At 45.0% G+C, this 19,122-nt stretch overlaps 1 protein-coding gene across 1 annotated transcript in view; it reads right to left on the bottom strand.

The window, feature by feature from the left end:
- Window positions 1-19,122, bottom strand: part of Dlgap1 (DLG associated protein 1) — a 263,784-nt gene that overhangs the window by 180,298 nt on the left and 64,364 nt on the right. Inside the window, exon 2 of the mRNA XM_051190910.1 lies at window positions 18,190-18,404. Coding sequence (XP_051046867.1) covers window positions 18,190-18,404 — 215 coding nt within the window. The remainder of the gene's footprint in view (window positions 1-18,189; window positions 18,405-19,122) is intronic.

Below are 19,122 nucleotides of genomic sequence, written 5' to 3'. Positions count from 1 at the left end.
GCATGCGTGAACGTGCTACATGTTCAAAGTCCACGCCAATCTTAGGCAGTGCTTTCTTTTATCTTTCCGACTTCAGAATCTATGATGATGCTGATGATAACTAATTAAGTAGGGCGGAGCAAGATTAGGAATAACCGGAAGTCTCCTGCTTCACACGTCTTCTGACGTAACTCGCAAGTCCCTCTGTGTGCAAAGGGACCTTCTAACAGTTGAGGCTTTGGAGGGTACAGGGAAGGTTGACAGGAAAGAGATTGGGGGTTTGATCATCCTCCCTCCCCTACCTGCTCACACAAAGGTGTGGCTTGGCCAGCTTCCTCCAGAGGGCAGACTGAAGATGTTGGTTGGTAATTTATCCAGATGGCTGTGTGGCTGTGGGTTACAGACCAGGTATTTGGGGGGCAGAGAGCATGCCGTGGGTCCTCAGGGTAGGTTCTGGCTGACTTCTAACAGATGGTGAGGGGTAAGTGTAGCACTGGCTTCCCCTCTCCTCCATCACCATCACCTCTGACTTCTGGCTGGCTGCTGCATGTTACTCTCCTGCCGTGAAAGCATACAGCTTCATGCCTCTGCCGCTGTGTCTTAGAGGCTGTAGAATACATCCGTAAAAACTCATTTATTATGGAAGGGCAAATCCATTTCGGTCAATTTCCCCTGTGAGCTGGCCACTTATTTCCAAAGTGGCATGGCCATAGTATTCGGTGGGTATACATAACACATTCTGGCAAGCAAAAGGAAGGTCATGGGACCACTTAACGAATGCCAGAAGAGATACGAAACTTGGATGCCACAAAAAGCCAGGAAAAGGCTCGGCTTGAAATAGAAAAGGGGATTCTCATGCCCCCTCCTCCTCTGCTCTTTCTTCTCTCTTTCCTTTCTCTTTTTGAATGTTAATTGTCAAATATATTTTTTAAATGTTTTCTGATATAAAAGGTAGCTTGGAGTTCTGCTATCAGGTACCACAAATATGATGAGATGATTTTCTTATTGGGGGTTAAGGCAGACACGTTGAATACATATATTTTCTCCATTATGTTCACCTGTTTTCTTACTGTTTTATGGCTTGTACAATACATATTACTCCAGTGGAGCACACGCCAGCCAAAACCCACACAATGAAATGCAGGATCTTTCCATGCTATCTCATTGGCATCTGGTGGTGCTGCCTGGCTGAACTTGGAGATGAGCAGAGCCAAGGGAGTTGGCCAGTCACAGGGAGATAGTCAGAGGCTTCACAGGACTAGGGAGCTAGGAATCATCAGCTCTTAGTGAGCTCCTGCCAAGGGAAGCCAGGTTTCCTCAGCAACCTCAAGCAAACATCATCGATAGTGATTATGACACCTCTGTGTCTGTCTTATGCTGTGATGCAGGGACAGAGGGAGAAACATTGATTTGTTATGAAGATGGGTACAGAACTGAGAACTCCAGACACAAGGGATCCTGGAAACATCTTTCATATCAAATATCTAGAGGAAATAACTTCCATTTTCTTTTCGTCAAATCCATGTTCCTTGCCTTTTTTTTTTTTTTTTGTTCTGGTACACAGTGTCCTGGTACACAGGAAAAGGCACTGGCCGTGGACTAAACTCCAATTCTGATCATTACCTGAACTCAAAGGCTTAGATCTTTAATATTCCCCAGAAGATCCACTTGGCAGAATCTTGGTTTCCAGGGAGACGGTGTGACCTTTACGGTGGGTGGGGAGGCCAACAGGGTGCACCCTCCACTGGGAGACAGGATCCTACCTTTTCCTTTCTTCTCTTATGCTGAGTTTTTTCACTGTGTGTTACTTCCTACTGTGGCATGCCTTGTTCCAAGCTTAAAAACAACAGGGCCAATCAAACACTAACTGGAACCCATGACACCGAGCCAAATATTAGCCTTTCTTTCCACGAGTGTTATTTATAGGCGTTTACAGGTGTTTAGTGCAGTAACAGAGTAACATAATGTATCATTGAGGAGCAAATCGTCCTGCATAAAAAGAGGGTTGTTTCCTGTCAAGTGAGCAGCAAGCGGTAAACCTTTACAACTGCAGAACTTACCCAATCATGACACACTCATAGCTATGGCATATGAACAACGTCTTCTTATGCCACAACATTCCACGGGCAGCAGGATTTAGGAAGCACATATGAACTGGGAAACAGTTTGTTACACAGCACATGGCATTCATTTTCTGCCTGTAAGGAAACGTGTTGGTGCATTCCAGGAAGCAGGAACTATTGGCCAATGTATTTTGAGGTTCCAGTGTCCCTTGCTGATGGGATCACTTTGGTGGCTTGATGAGGACTCTGCAGGTCCCATCTTATGCCAGTTTCAGTGCTTAGCTTCCTGGCTCAGCAGTTGTGACCTACAGGTCTGTAGCATATTTGTGTATCTGGTTCCGGTGACACAGGCTTGTGTCCTCCTAGAATCTCCTGGATAAGTTATAACTCAGTAGACTGAGCCCTCTCTTCCTGGCTTCTTAACAGACCATGCTTAAACAGCTGAGCATGAAGGGATCTACTTTCCAGCCCTCCCCAGTTACCTGCTCTGATTGCAGATCTGCCATCTCTCCCTGGCTCTTCTCTTCTGTTGGGAGAGTTCCCTAGCAAGTCCCAGTGACTGATGGATGGACAAATGAAGCCAGCTGTTTGCTAGCCTGGCATCTTTGCTTGTAGAGAGTCGGGGAGTACAGCAATGGGCCAGTATGTTCTGGATCCCTTGTTCCCAGTACCACCGTGACACCGCGAATCTGGCTGCATTTGGCCCGTTTGTGTAAGACACACCCCTCTGCAGTAAACAAGGTGCAAACATTAAGAATATACTGCTGCCTGCTCTCCAGCCTTTGACGGATGGTGGGAGGCTTCCTTCTATTTTATGTCTACTTTTATGCTTCAATCTGCTCTTGGGAGAGCACCTTGACCCCCATGATAAGACGACATAGGCAAGGTGGTTCGAACAGCAAAGGGCTACTTCCTACCATTTCTGAAGGTTGGAAGTCTGAGCTCAAGGTGCCATTGTGGTCAGATGTTGGCAAGAGACTTCGTGCAGACTTCTCCCTCCACAACACAAAGTGGTTGAGGGGGCACTGAGCGACCTTTCTTTTAAGGACACTAATCCCATCATAAAAGCTCCACCCTCATGACGTCATCTGAACTAGACTCCATCCACACAGGCCTCGTCTCAAAAATCCATCCCTTCGTGCTCAGCTGTTTAAGAGCTGGGGTTGGTAAGAGAAAGACCTCCATTCTGGGGTACAAGGAGCAAAGGGGGAAGGGTAGCATCAGTGTGGAGCTAGGTCAGTCTAGAAAGTCCCATAGGCCAACTGGAACAGAGTGAGTTACTGGTCTAAGGGGGAAGGAGATTTTCAGGACGGTGGGGGGGGGGCTCTCCATGGCTGTGCTTGGCACACTGTGGTGTGTGTAGGATTGGGGTGGGGAAGATCTATTCTTTGTAAATAAATACATTTGTAGGGATTTCCAGTTATCCATTTTCAGATAAGGTTTGTTTTGCATTTTTACTTTCAATTATTGTGCATCTGCATGTGGGTCTGTGCACATGAGTACAGTGATCATGGAGGCAACAGGAGGGCTTTGAGCCCATGGGGGGGGGCTGCAGTTACAGGTGGTATGTGCTGCACCACGTGGGTGCTGGGAGCCTCGCTCTGACCCTCTGGGCAGCAGTTCTCTTAACCCCTTCACTGCCGAGCTGCCTCTCCTCACTGAGGAGAATTTGTCCCTGCTGCACAGACTGCACACATTACATCCTCACAGAGTGCTCTGTGTTAGCAATTCAACCTTCAGCAGCAGATTTAATTTTCACAAATGTTCACATAAGGAGAGGCAACATTAGGCCTGTGAGAAACAGAGTACCTCATAGAAGGTGGCAGAGTGGTTAAGACCCACCTATGTATGCACTCAGGGCTGCCTTCCCTACCCTTTCAGGGTACTTTCCTGGAAGAGCACTTCAGCCTGAGGTCCCAGTGGACCACAGACATCGGGATGCTACCGCGAAGGGCGAGGGGAGCAGAGGAGGTGGCTGAGTCCTCCTGCCTTTTGCCCAAGGTTCCCCTCTCTCTCCTAGACTGACTGACAGGACCGAGGGTGAGCAGTGGACCCTAATAACTGCAGCTGCTAGCATTTCAGTGTACCACTCCAGAAGCGGCGCCCTTTAAAAAAAACATAAAGGAGAGCAGGACCCCACTGTTATATGTTTAAAATATTATTTAAATTTTAATGTGGTTACCCCTAGGGCTCAGAGACTAATGATGGAGGCCAAGACAGAAAAAGCTTGTCGAGCTGTTTCCACAATAGCAAGTGCAGCTACTCATGATGCTGGTGGTTGCTACAGGCAACTACTTAAATAAACAGAGGGAGGGGTGGAGGCAGCCATCGGGAGTACAAGGACTTAGTGAATTTACCCGACTTCGGAAAAACAAAGCAAAACAGCTCGCATGATTTCCACAAGGGTCCCTGGAATGTTATCAGTAACTCCCTCTACCTGGGGTGAAGGGTTTTCCTTCAATTGGCAGGGAGAGAAAGTGAGGATGGGGTGTGGGGTATGGGTGTGGTTGTGGTTGAGGGTGTGTGTGTGTGTGTGGGGGGGAGTGTCTCATCTTCCAAGCAGCCCAGTCTCAAGATCTACAGGAAGGAAAGAGGCTAGAAATCCTTATTTATTTATTTTCAGATTTAAACAAAAATTTGATGAGATGTCATCAGGATTGTGAGCTTAAGAAGGAAAACCAAGAAACAAATCCAGGGACAATGCCCCTCAGTTGTTTCCTGGTGGGTAGACTGCGTGTCTCTATCTACCCTCAAGTGTCAGGGTCTGAGTCCAGTCCCGCCTGCTGGGAACAGAAGAGTTAGGCTTTGTTATCAGCCTTTCCCAGCTTGGTGGCTGGGAACACATCTGGCTTTTTGCTTTATTTTCCTTGTTTTCAAATGACTCAGTGCTCCAAGACCCCAAGCTATGACGTTTATAGCTATTACCTTTTAACTCTTCCTTCCTTCCTATAATCTCACCAAAGGACTACAGTCCCGTGACCATTTTGATATGTTATGAACATCCCCCCCTTCCAAAAAATGAGAACTTCCATAACTTTGTATAAGAATATCCCCTAAAGAGGAAACTGGTTGCATAAGTCACGGTACATGGGATACCCAGAAATCATTAAGAAGCATGTAGTCTGGGGTTGGAGAGACGGCTCCAAAGTGGTTAGAGGTGGCTAAAGTGCTCGTCACAAAAGCATTAGAAGTGGAATTCAGATCCCCGGACCCACATATATGCTCTGTGGCTATGGAAACCTGGCTGAAATTGTAGCTTTCTTCAGAAGACAGAGAAAGGGGGCCCTTACAACAAGCCATATGGCTGAGACTTGGCTTTAGTGAGTAAGTGACCCTAGTGCAATCAGTTGGGTACAAAAGGAACTAAGAACGATTATTTACATCCACCCCGGGCTCCCAAATGCTCGCCACATGTGTACCCTCACACATGCAAACATGCACACACACATATGCACATCACACACAAGAAAACAGAAAAAAAAAAAAACCCCACAGTCTTTTGTACTTATAGAAAACATACTTAAGGTATATTTCGAGGAGAAAAGAGCAAGGTCTACACCTTGTTTCTAAGGAGAGTTTAGACTCCTTCACATATAATGTACATGTTGTGGGCATGGTGGCACATGCTTGCAATCGCAAATCATGAGATGGAGGAAGGGGGCATCATGGGGTCAGCCTGAGCTACGTAGCAAGACCTTGTCCACCCTTGCAAAGAAAAAAAAAATGCAACACATATGTACATAGCATTTCTGAAAGAAGAATTTTTATGTATAGAGGAGTAGGTACTTGTGTCACAGGGGATCCTAATTCCTATTTCTGGGTCTTGTTAGAGTTCTTACATGATTATGTCCCTTGGTGGCCACCATCAGCGGATAGGACTCAAGTTCTGTGAAGTGGTTCTGTTCCATGGGGTAATGCAGCGTCGAGCTTGGTGGTGAGTGTGGTCAATGTTATGGTTTGGATCTCAGACATCTCCAGAGGGCCCACCCACATGTCACCGTAGTTTCCAGCCTGTGGTACTGTTGGTTCTCAGAGCTTCGGTGAGTTTCTGATGGTGTTCAGCCTCACAGGCCTCAAAGCCATGGAGCTATTCAACCACATACTACAGTGCAGAAGCCATGAGCCCAAACAAACTTTGCCTTTTGATGCTACGTATATCAGGTAGTTTGTCACAGCGATAAGAAGCTGATTGTGTTGGTTAATTTTGATTGTCATTTGGCGGATTAATAAGTACCTCGGGCAACCAACCAATGGGGCCTCTAGGTAGAGGGGTTACTGGGAGTGGCCAGGGGACAGAAGTAGGTGACATTAGTGTAAGTATGAAAATGTAATAATGAAACCTTTACTATGTCTAATTCATATGTACTAATAAAACATTAAAACCTTATCTAGGTTTATCTGAGATGGTATTTCCACAGTCAGTTCGGTCATGAGAGCTTTGATTTGATTGATGGATTCATTCATCGACAGACATTCATAATCTGGTGGCATTATTGGGAGGCGAGAAAGCGGGTCTAGATCACTGGCAGTGTTTTGGTGTTGTATCTTGCCCTGGCTCTTTCTGGATTTGCCCCCCCCCCCCCCGATTTCTTTCTTCCTCATTTTGCTTACATGAGGCATTTGGTTCCGACATCAAGAACAAAATGAATACAATGACCAACACCCAGGTATGCTCATCCCTGGCTTTTTTCCATCTAAAACTGACATGCCTATCCTTAAAAAAAATGCTCTTATTATGTTTATATGTTTACTGTGTGTGCCACAACATACATGTGAAGGTCAGAGAGAAACTTGGGAGAGTAGGTTCTTGCCTTCCATTATTGTGAGTCCTGGGGATTGAACTCAGGTTCTGAGGCTTGGCAGCAAGTATCTTCACCAACTGAGCCATGGCATAAACTGTCTTCACCGAGCAAGGAAGGCCAAGAAGGAAGGCAGTGGTTTTCAACTAGCTCTTTAATCTAAGGCTCTGAAGAGATAGGCTCCAGGATAAGCCAAATCTTAAACACCTGTATCATCAACATAATAAGCACTTCTTCTGAAGTCTGGCCCAGGCATGACTCAAGTATGGGCAATGTCATACGCAATCGGTAACCTAGAACTATGCCAAGGGCTCTCAGCCCTGACTTTTCTGGGAAGGAGAAGTGATCCAAAGGACTGAAAGAGGTTCTAGGATGAAAGTCAAGAACAGTGTTCAGATGGTGCAGGCAGTGTCCACATTGCTTGTGGGGGAAGACACCATGGTTCTCTGAGTCACCGAGAGGAAGCAAGCTGGCACATGAAGCAGAGGGCTAGAATTTAAGACACAGAGCATTGCTGGGCAGAGGCTGATATGGACAAAACCCGGGAACATTTTTGTTAACGTCGACTCTACATCCCTTTTGAGAACATTGGGATCAAACAAGACGTACTGAGATCTCAGCAAAGACAGTTATTTGCAACTATTAGTCTTGAAAAGAGAGCCATGGTGGAGAAGGGAAACAGTGCTGTTTATCAGCACGGATGATCAGGTGCCTCTCCTGCTCTTTGGCTGGTGTGGATTTCCAGACAAGTTTTAAAAGTACCCAGCAGTTGGTGTGGACATTGAAGAAGACCTCTCTTTAATTCTAGGAGGACTCATTAATCAAACAGAATCTAAGGGGATCCCCAGATTAACTAAAGGAAATATGCTAACATTCATAGTGGATGACAATACTAGGGATGGCTGTGTAGATATTTTTAACACGATAATGCATACCTGACAGACTGAGTTCCCAGCCTCTGGGTGGGCTGGCAATGCTAAGCAGGGTTGAGAGGAAACAGCTTTTCAGAGGACTACAGACTCCGAAGCAGGAAGGAGGCTGGAGAACCTGACAGGGAACAGCCAAAAGACGTCTGGCAGAAGCTGGATGGACAGGCTGATGCCACTGTGTGGAACTCTTGTTCAGTCTACCTCAGGCATGCAGGCATGCTGGTGGCATACTGACCACACATCCAGCTTCTGCTTGGGGCTAATCTAGAGCCAAAGGACGTACAAATATTATTTGCCTTCGACACTAGGGAGAAAGAAATTGTAATGGAAAAGGGAGTGCGAAGGATAATTATCTTCACAAATATTTGCCCGGGGAGTTCTTAGGGAGAAGAAATGCTGGCCATGGGGAAATGTTTGAGAGGGAGGTTTAGAAAAATGGAAATACCCATCTAGTCCATTCTTTGTTATTTCAAGAACCCAAAGACTGCACTTCCTGGGATAGTAGCCAAGAACGACGGGATGATGATGGCAACTAGGCTGTAGAGAGTGTCTTCCACGTGCTAAGTGCCTCGCACACGTCATCTTGAATCTCCATAATTACTAATCTTATCCCTGAGTCATTGATGAGGAAGACCAGGCACAGAATGATCAAAGAGTTTTCCATAATATGCGCCTTAAAGTGACAGAGACAAGAGCAATGGTTTGAACTGAGGTGTCTGGCATCAGAGTCTGGGCTGTGTGCTGGGTTATTTTGCGGGAGGATGAGGGATGTAGCAGTGCATCGGAGCTGGGAGGGAAAAGCATGACGGAAGGGCCCCAGGTGTGGTGACTGCGGCTCACCAAGCAGACACAGTTCTCAGTTTACTAGGCGCATGGCAGTACAGCTCTTCCCTGCCTGTCTGGAATGACATCTGTGTAGCTTGCTTTAGCAGTGGAATGTGAGTGCAAGCTGGTGCTCAACCACTGCATTCCCCTTGTCCCTTGGCAACGTTGGAAGCAGGCGCTAAGGTGTAGCTGCTGCCATTCTGAGCATGGGGGGTGTGTGACTACTGTAAGTACAGTAGGAATTCAATTGTGGCCATCTGGGAATTGCTCATCAGCAGAGCACAGCTTCACCTATTCTTGCCGGGGCGAAAGCTGGTATCAGAAATAAGATGTTCCTGTAACACCAAGGATGACAAAAGTCTCAAAGTATGTGCCTTGTGGTTTCAGGACTCGGTAGTCATGACCGAGTGACCGTCACCAAAGGCTGGAGAATTGATGCTTCCCAGTGAATCATTGTAAACTGTTTTCTACAACCTGGAGGGGAGAGGTGATGTAGCAAGGGAAATCATAGTGCTAATAACATAGTTCGGTTGCTGTTGGAAATATCTCGCAAGCTATTTCATGTTAGGAAAGAAGGGGCTATTTTTTTTTTCAAGTACTAGTGACAGGAAGAATAAACAGTTTAGACAGCAGAGGGTTTTCTGGACTGGAGGAAGGAACTGTTTTTAAACGAACTCAGAAGGTAACACAGAACCCTAGAAACTGTGAATAATGAGGGGAACAGGAGAGTCACCTCTTGGGGCGAAGTTCCACTCAAGGACATGCCCACCCTTCTCCGTTGTTTAACCCCCTGAGCAACTCAGAGAAATTAGAAGAAGATACAATTAAGAAGATCCTTCTGATTAGAGAAAATTATTCAGAAGAAAAAAAAATTAGCCCGGTTCTCTAACTCTCGATGAGCTGAGATCTCTAAGATGGAGGTGTGTTCACAGGAAGGCAAACAGTCCAAGCCCGGATAGTAATTGCACCTACATAGATCCTGACAGTATGGTAATCAGTTCACAGAACTCACTGGAGACGAGAGATAGGAGGGCGCCTGCAGTATGACGGAACGGTACTGTCCAAGGAAACACAAGGGTAAGATCAAAGGACTTATTTCTGGAGGAATCCTGAGATACCTCTTGGGCTCCTAGGGAACAAATATTCCTTACAGTGGACTATGGATATCATCAGGAAGAGCAACAGCAATGTCCTTCCAGAGAGGAGGCTCAGAGACAAAGAGAAAACAGACAAGAAGTTGCTCCCAGGGACCAGAATGGCAGCTTCATCAAGGAATACTGCCTCCCCCAAGAAGAGACCCAGCAGCATCCTATCCAGAAGGACTGCTGTGGGTCCATGCCCACTGTGACCTTTTCTTCCTTCCCATTAGATGGTGAGCATGAATATATTTTTCTTGCAGGACAGAGAGTAAGCTAAATATTTGTGTCATCAGCTTTTACCAAATGCACGTGTTAAAGTCTTCGGTTCTGGCTCTGCTTTGGTGAGCTTGAGAGAATTTTTGCTATGGAGTATCCAATCTTGGTCCAGGGATAACCATGATGAGCAGCTCTCTGATGACCCCAGGTGAAGGTATAGTGTGTGCAAGAAATCACCTCTGGTTGTTGGAAGTCTCCGGTTTCAAGACTCTTTTAAAGCACTTGCTTTGATCTAACTTAATTTGTCTAGCACAGGCCTCAGGCCTAAAATATAGAATCGAGAATAGTCAAGGCCTCCCTATGACTGAAGCCTGGGAAATGTGCAGAGGGATAGAAGGGAAGAGCTCAAAGGAGAGCGTCCTATTGTGCACAGGCAAAATGAGATTCTGCAGTGAGTTGTCAGTAGCTTCGTAGAAAGTCTCTGGAAAGTGCTAGATCAGACAGAGAACAAACTTGTTCATCGGAATCATTCAAGTGAGAAATGGTGGAGCCATAAAGCTCAAAGACGTTAGAAGTGAAACCCACAATGCTTTGCCACTGTATTTTGTACAGCAGCAATCCCACCCAAAGAAAGAAAAGGCCTACGAGATGAGTGTGTATAGGGATTTGAAATGTCAGCTTGGAAATGTAGGGTTGGTGTTCACGGCAGGAGGGCAGGGCTGGCTCTGTGGCGACGTCTTAGGCCCCTCAGTCTGGAAGAATCTTACAGAGATGTTCATCACTCTCTTAAAGATGCCAAGCAGTGTTAGCAAGAGCTCCCAGGGAAGCACAACACAGCATTTACAAGGTTGCTCAGGAGGGCTTCTCTAAGGGTTGGCTTGATGGCTCTTCCTTGTAGGCAACCTGAACTCTGGGCAGTGGTGCTCAGTTCCTCCTGCTTGCTATATGGGGCTATCGATGGTGTTGCTCTACCCTCTGTTAAAAGATATATTTATATAGGCTTTCTTCCAAACAGAGGACAGAGGCTGCTGTCCACATAGCTGGCTTGGCTTCCTGTTGAAGAAGCTTTTCATCAGGATAGAGGTTTCTCGAAGGATGTAAGGAGAAAGCAAAGCGTTTGTTTACACAGCTCTGTGTATCCTGTCAAGGATGCAACACCAGTATGCAATTGTCTGAAGAGGGCTCAGTGGGTCTTCTGCCCTTGCCTTCTGTTAGCCAACACTCCTGCTCCTCTGATCCTTTGGCAAATTGGTCCTTCCTTCCTTCATCCCAGGCCAAGCCTGAAACAGAACATTCTCAAATTCCTTCTAGTCATTAAGTGCATGTCTTCGGCTTCTACTCCTGGGTCAGAATTCACCTCACTGAGCCTCTGATGCCACCTTGAATCTAGTCTTCAATCTTCCTGTCTGCTTTGAGTGTCTCTTTTCCTTGGGCTGTTCATACTCAACTTTATTTTTTTCCTTCCTTAAAAAACGCTTACTAAAAGTCTGCGATTTTAGTAAGTTATTCATTCCACCCAACTCTCTATTCTTTTCTTCATTAAGCTCAAATCTTGACTCTGACTGTACTTGAGAGTTAACCTTGGACAGATTATTTAGTCTCCATGGGGCTTGGATTACTCATCTGTAAAAGTGTCTAAATCATATGTAAAGAGTTATGGTGACCAAAATGAAAGTATGTGTGTAAAACTCTTGCACTCAGTCACGTACTGAGAACTGTGTGCGGATGTAAATATCTGGACTGGGGAGGTGTTCAGAACTTAAGGACTTCTTGCTGCTCTTCCTGAGGACCCGGATTCAGCTCCTAGAACCAACCTTAACTCCAGTTCCAGGGGGATCTGATGTCCTTTTCTGGTCTCTGCTGGGCTGGCGTTTGCATTCATGTGCACAGACCCGCACAGACACACATGCATACATATAATTAAAATATATATTAAAAAAGGAATCTTAAAAAGATGCAAATATCTTTTTTTTTTGTTTTCTAATATGTGTATTCAAATTCTCTGAATAGACTCTGGACTTCTTTTCACATCATTAAACACACACACACACACACACACACACACACACACACACACACACACACACACAGTTCTCTTTTTGCTGAGACCAAGTTCATTTTTAGACAATTCGATCTGTGCAAGTTTCCTCCTAAGGCAGACTTTTAAAAGACTTTAATAAGGTATAAGATAGGGTGTAGACCACAATATACAACAGGAGGTGGGCTTTCAAATCCCAGGGAAACACCAAGTCTTGAAGCTTTGCCTGGTGGTCAGGGACTGAAGCAGAAGGCAGTTGCTTACAACAGTAGCTTCCTCTGTTCAGTCAGAGCTCATTCCAGCAGGGGTTTAAAAGATCTTTGCCTACAAGCAAGCGATGCTTTACCTTTGGGGAAGAAGGATGCTCCCGTTTTTAGCATTTCCCCACTTATTATTTTGGAAAGTGAGAAGGGGTTTGGAAAGAAAGTACTATTGTCACAGAGGATGTAAATTTACAATGTGTTGTGTCTGGCTCTGCTATTCTGTCCTCCCTTTGACTGTAGAGAGTGCTTGCTAGTGTATGTCACAATTGTACACTGGGGAAGAACGGGAAAGAATCTGGGGGGGGGGAACAGACAACACATACTTAGAACCAAGATGGAGGACCCATATTGCTACCTTCTTAAACACGGCTCATATCTTTGGTTAAAAAAATAGCAATGCTCCAATCTTCCCCCCTCTTCCTTTTCTGGGAAGAGAAACAACAGTCGGTGGGTAGGAGGGGCGTGTGGAGTGTGAGGAACAGGCAGGGACACGGTGTGTCTAGAAAGAAAAAGAAACTTATACAAAGACAAACAAGTTCTTATGCTCTTGATATAGACCTTTATTTTTAAAGTCGAAGCTGGACACCGACTTTTCTCAGGGCATTTTACCTGCCAACACTATATTCCCTTGTCTTTAAATGGTGAATAACCAGTTTTATTTTAATGCTTTATCCTTATATTTTTCTGCATGAGTGCCAAGAGGTTCCTCAGAGACCATTCATGTAGATGGGCAATGACTTCCACAGACAACAGGGGTCACTGAGTCCAGGATAAGGGAGTCTAATGCTCAACCATCAATGCTGAGATCTGCCAAAGCTGATTGCCACAGCCTAGGCGTGGAGGAGTCAGCCTCGAGTTCCCATTCATGCTAAAAGCCTGAGACTTTTCTTTGAGATGTTGAACCATTAGCCAAAAGGAAATAGAAACTTGGCGTTCCGCCGAGTATGATGGCTCATCTTCATCTTCATCTCGACTGTGATGTGGAGTCACACACCCACCCATAAGAGCATCTGCAAGGTGCAGCCAGAGAGCTTTTGGTGGGGAAGGAAGACCCACCCACTTCGAGAATGAGCTCCGGTTCTAAACAAAGGAGGGAAAGGGTGCCAGCAACAGCTCTCTGCTTTATAGACTGTCCGGATGGAAAGAATTCCAGATGCTATAAGCTTGGCCACATCTCCTGATTAGGATGGACCTCGCCCTCTCAAACTGTGAGCTAAGATGAACTATTCCGTCCACGAGTTGCTTTTTGTTGCCTATCTCATCACAGCATGAATATAGTAATTAATTTATCTCCAAAAAGGCGAGGAATTGGAAAATAAATGAAGATGAAGAGGATGGACCACCTGGAATATAGGACTGGACATAAACGCCCCTTGAAGTCACTTGTTAAGACACTTTGTCTAAATTGCTAAGATCTCTAACTGATCCCATAATAAAGCCATGGGCCATCCTCAGTGATGTTAGGAGCTATTTTTCTGTCCAGGGAAATTTTTTTAACCTAGTGCTTGGATGAAGGGATAAAAAAATATGAAGAAAATTTAAAGCATTGCTTTGGATTAGTGGATATTTGAACTTAACAGTAGAGTATTTCATAAATTATTATTATTATTATTATTATTTTTTTTTTTTGAGATAGGATCTCATGATATAGCCTTGGCTGGCCTGAAACTCACTATACAGATCAGGCTGGCCTTGAATTCACAGAGATCTACCCACCTCTGCCTCATGACTGATGGGATTAAAGCCATGTGCCAGCAAACCCAACCTACTTATAGACTATTTTAAATGGAAGCTCTCTTAGTATCATTTTAGAACACTTCTTCTATAGTACATTTGAGTGAGACAAATTCAAGGCCTGGTTTTAACCAACCACCGTAGCAGTCCGTAGTCTAGCTTTGAGAACAAACAAGATTTATAAAGAATCCAAATATCAGACCTACGTTCTTTTCCAGAGCTAAACGGCAGGGATGCATTTTGAAGAGACTCTGGCTTCCAAACTTCTTCCTTACTTGCCCGAAACTTTCTTATTGAATATTCAGAAGCTTCTTTGGAAAACATTATAAAGATTTTCTAGGTACAGTGTCATTTCAGAAGTACCATCAGCTCACCACAGAAGGAAGGAGAAGCTAGCTGGCGATGAAGGGAAGGGTCAGGAGGGTGGAGAGGAAGAAGGTTGGAGACACAGTGAGTGGCTTTGAGACACGAGTTACCGCAGAGCTCTGCGACCCCAAAGACAGACTCGGCTGCCAAGTCTTCTCATGACTTCAGAAAGCCCTCCTGCCTGTATGTAGGGGTTGTGTGCTGAAGACCCAATCACTAACACTAAGCGGCTGACGCACAAACAATTCTCCAGATGCTTTTGGAAAATAAGAAGAAAAACAATGGAAGTAAGTGTAGGAGTGCTCTCTCTGTCTCCCAAAGAAGAGGGGAGTGGAAAGCCTCAAACGAAATGTTGTCCTAGCTCCACTTGGCTAATTTTAGTTATCTTGGTTCATGTCTATGATTCATCCCTAAAGCTGTGAATTGTTGAGGAGGAAGGAGGAAAAAAAAATGACTTAAATGTCAAAGAAGTAGGAACATAAATATAGTTTTCTTTTTTTGGGGAACTAGAATTCCAGGATCTGGGTATCTTTTTTTTTTTTTTCTGCCCATGACTTCAAATTTCTAGAAAATTAATGACTTCAGTAAAAACACCATCAAGAAACGAGACAGGATTGATTCCAAACCATGACACCTGACGTGTTCTTCTTCAATGTGGTTAAACTAGGCACCAGTGAATGATCCTATGTGACTAAGTATGATGGAAACGTGATACGTAGACTGTGGTAATATGTGGGACTCATGAAATAGGACGGGGAGAAATACAGGCTGATGAGTAGAGTCAGGAATAATTCCGGGGGGTGTCATGCCCACACGGAGGAGGAAGGCATGGCTGTATAGTGCTCAGACAGTCTTTGGCCTGCTGAGGAACAGGGGTGGAATAGAGATGGCTTGCTGAAACTCTATATTGAGAAATGAATTTTTTTTTAAAATTTTAATTTGTGAGTAAACTGGTTTCCATCAGTTTGGAGACTAGAAATAGCCCTCACTTACTCACACTCGATTTGGGCATTTCACTGACGTCAACAACATCCTCTAAGGAGGATCTGACCCACGGCCCAGGGACTACATGCGCCTCAGATGAGTGTACCCCCTGAGCGCCAAACCATAAACTTATTTAAACCATAATTTTTTTGGTGACTCATTGATGTGGTAATATCTTGCTTGTGCAAATAAAGCCTGTCTGAAAGTCAGAGGATGGAGCTTGTCACTAGCTAACCATACAGGTCAGGAGGTCTGGGCAGACAGACAGGAAGTGAGATGGCTGTGTGGGAACAGGAAGTAAGGTGGCTGCTCGCAGACAGGAAATGAGGTGACTAGACAGAGAGAGGATATAAACAGGAAGAACCAAGAACTCACTCTCTTGTGTCCGCTAGAAGCTAAGGAGGTAAAAGGTGGCTTTGGCTGCCCCTTCTTCTCCCTGATCTCTCAGCATTTTCCTGTATATCTAACTCTGGGTTTTTATTTTTTAGGCCAATTAAGAACCCCGTTTACACAATTACATGGTTCCTAAGATGACAGCATGTCACAACGTCACAAGGTTGGACACATTTCGTCACTGTCTGCCTGCCTCTTTCTGGGGGAGTAAAAGAATACGGGTGTCTAGATTCAGCCCAGGAATTAGTGACAGAGTAGTGTGTAGAAAGCAGAGGAGAATTAGTTTCAAGGGATGTGTTAATGGGAAGAGCTCTCAGCGGAATGTTGCTACCAGTGCAAAATTGGGAACGTCGGGTTCAGCATCCGCCCGTCTCCAGCCTCCCCAAACTTTCTTCACTATTCTCATAGTCCTCCCCCTTCCTGCCCACCTCACGCCTGTGTATTGCGGTGAGCGGTAGCAGTCAACTACGGCCCAAGGTGTCACTTAGCTAATGTGTCCAGCATGTCCTGTAGGTGACCTGGCAGGATGCTCTGCTGGATGTGGGTTGGATGCTGGAGGCTGCCTGTCTGCACTCTCCATTTCAGACAGGCTTGAAGGGCTAATGTGAGTTCTTGCCCTCTGCCCTCTGCCCTCTGTTCGCCTTCACGTGTCTCTTATGACACCATGACTATGACAATTACTATGGCTTGTAGAGAGTTCTTTTTTTTTGGAGACAGGGTTTCTCTTGGGCTTTGGTAGTTGTCCTGGAACTAGCTCTTGTAGACCAGGCTGGTCTTGAACTCACAGTGATCTGCCTGCCTCTGCCTCCCAAGTGCTGGGATTAAAGGCGTGCCCGGCGTAGAGATTAAGGATTTATATATATATTACGAAACCAGCTCACTATTTATGTATTTACTTTTTTGTCTCTTGCAGGTGTGCCAAAGTTCAACAGAGACTTGTTTCCCTTTTTCAATGTCTACAACAACCTTTGCCCTGTAGTCACTTCATAGGCTGACCCCACACAGATATGCCGCCTGCAATCTGTGAATGCTCACAGCAAGAACATGAGGCTAATTAGGGAGGCCCCTAAACGCTATGGCTGGTGTCCCGGGAGTGATGAAGCTATCGTCACGTGATGTCATGTGATGTCAGCCAAGGGATGCCAAGTGCTGCTGGCTTCGACCAGAACGCAGAAGGAACCGTCGAGGATTGACTTCCCCATACGTCTGGCTTCCTGTGCTAGGAAGCGGTAAATGCGTTGTTTGTGCTAAGTTTGTGATGACAGCCCAGACTGACTAACACACAAAAGCGAAGTGAAGGAAAACAGGGACCGGGGAGAGTTAGAAAGAAGAGCTTCTCTTTGTGGGTTAGTTAGCTAATGCATCAGTGCTAATCTTCAGTTGGGAAGATCGCAGAGCAGCCCCGTACGGTCCCTTGAAAAGGATCCAAGAGTAGATTTTCCTGCCTTGTTCCTTATGTCCTTCATTATTTAAATAGTTTCTGTTATTGATCAGTCAGCTGCTTTTCAATATTCTTGGTCGATGTCTGATTTGTACTTTTATATTTATATTTTACCCCAGCTACTCTGTCCTTTCCTGTTTTATTTGTTTCTCAATATTTCACTCTGTAACCTAATGCAAGTGCATAAACAGTATTAGTCACATGCGTTTTTTTTTTTTTTTTTTACAAACAGGGCACTTTAAAAGCACTAATTACCTGCAATGTATCTTTTAGGTCCAACTAAATCTATTTTCCAAGGCTCTGACTTACTTTCTTTAAACAATATTAAAAATCAGGCCTGTTTGAAATAATCACTTGGGCAACACTTTTAATCTCAGCATCCAGGAGGCAGAGGCAGGCAGATCTCTGTTGAGTTCAAGGCCAGCCTGGACTGCCAGTGAGCACCAGGCCAGCAAGGGCAGCATGGTGTGAACTATCTCAAAAATAAAAAAAAAAAAAAAAAGTAAATTTTAGTTGTTTCCTTTGCAAAATTGATCTTCTCCAAATAGCACAAATTAAGTGCTCATACTCACATTTTTTTCCCAAATAAACAAACAACACTTCTAAGGCCTTACAAACTGTAATATGTACGGAGTCCAAACTCACACATGCCTATCAAGAACCGTCACGCACTACCCAACTTCCCGGCATGATCTCATTTTATAAACTTCTCTGACACAAACAGCTCCACCACATTTCACAATTTTCTGAAAATCCAAGTCTCCCAAAGAAGACTTCCCTTTTATATTTAGTAGCCGAGTAACTGAAAACAAAAACAAAAAACAAGTTCCAAAGCTGGGGTATGTGGGGCCTGCTCATTGACCAGAAGTCTCATCCGCCCTCCCCCCCCAAAAAAAAAAACCATTCTGACTGCCTTTGAGCGTTAAGATCCATCTGTGTTCCCCTGCCTTTGATGAACGTGGTATTTACAAGTCAAATCCAAGGTCATAATCAACAGACAGAGGAGGTAGAGTTACTCACTTGAGTGTGGTGAGCTCTGTGAGGGAGGGTTGTGTAGCCTTGAGATAGCTTTCTCTCCTTGCGGCCACTTTGGGGGAAGGCTTGGGACTCGTGTCTGAGTCCCCGCTGTCCTCGTCCCCCATGGCCTTGATGTAGCTGCCACTTCGCATCCTTCGGCATGGAATCTCATCATCTTTCCCGCGAGGCGTGTACCCTGTCCATTCATCTTGGGGAACCTAGTCGGACATAAAAGAGACGGATCATAGTTCACTTTCAATAAGATCGAACTTTTAAAAGTTTTTCTTTTCCTTGTCCCTTTATTTTTTTATTTTATTTATTTATTTATTTATTTATTTATTTATTTTTTTGTATGACTCTGGCATAGAGATAAATTATCTAACCCTTAGACGTTCATTTTTTTTTTTTTTTGATATTAAAGCTTTACTGTTACCGTTTTTGAAACTTATTTTTAACACATGCGCACTCACGTTGCAATTGTAGTCAATCACAGAGCATCTGGAAAGTGGGGCCCTCTGGCTCTGGTAACTTAACACTTCTCAACTTTCTCACAGTTACAAGTAGCCCAGGTGGAAGAATGTGATAGGGAGGAAAGTCCTTTGACTTGAACTTCTCACCTACGGTCCTCCATCAGCACCGGGGAGTCGGGGATATCCCCGCCCCGCCCCCCTCCCGACCCCTCCCATTCATCCTGGCTTCTCTGACTTCACACCTACCCCCATCCCATGTCTGCGCTCTTCCCTTCTTGACCACTGCTCTGTTTCGGCTGCATTTACTTTCCACTCACCCATTCTTCCTGAGCTCTTACTAGTTTATACCTGGTCTCAGCCATGGCGTTTTCGTAACGGCCAATTGCCTTATGTCAGTATTCGCACTTGCTGGCTCTCCAGCACTGTACTTGCTGAAACCATCTCCCCGTTGCACCCTGCTTGCGCT

This window comes from Phodopus roborovskii, unplaced genomic scaffold, assembly GCF_943737965.1.
Source record: "Phodopus roborovskii unplaced genomic scaffold, PHOROB, whole genome shotgun sequence".
Taxonomy (NCBI): domain Eukaryota; kingdom Metazoa; phylum Chordata; class Mammalia; order Rodentia; family Cricetidae; genus Phodopus; species Phodopus roborovskii.
This window is presented reverse-complemented; position numbering and strand designations above follow the sequence as displayed.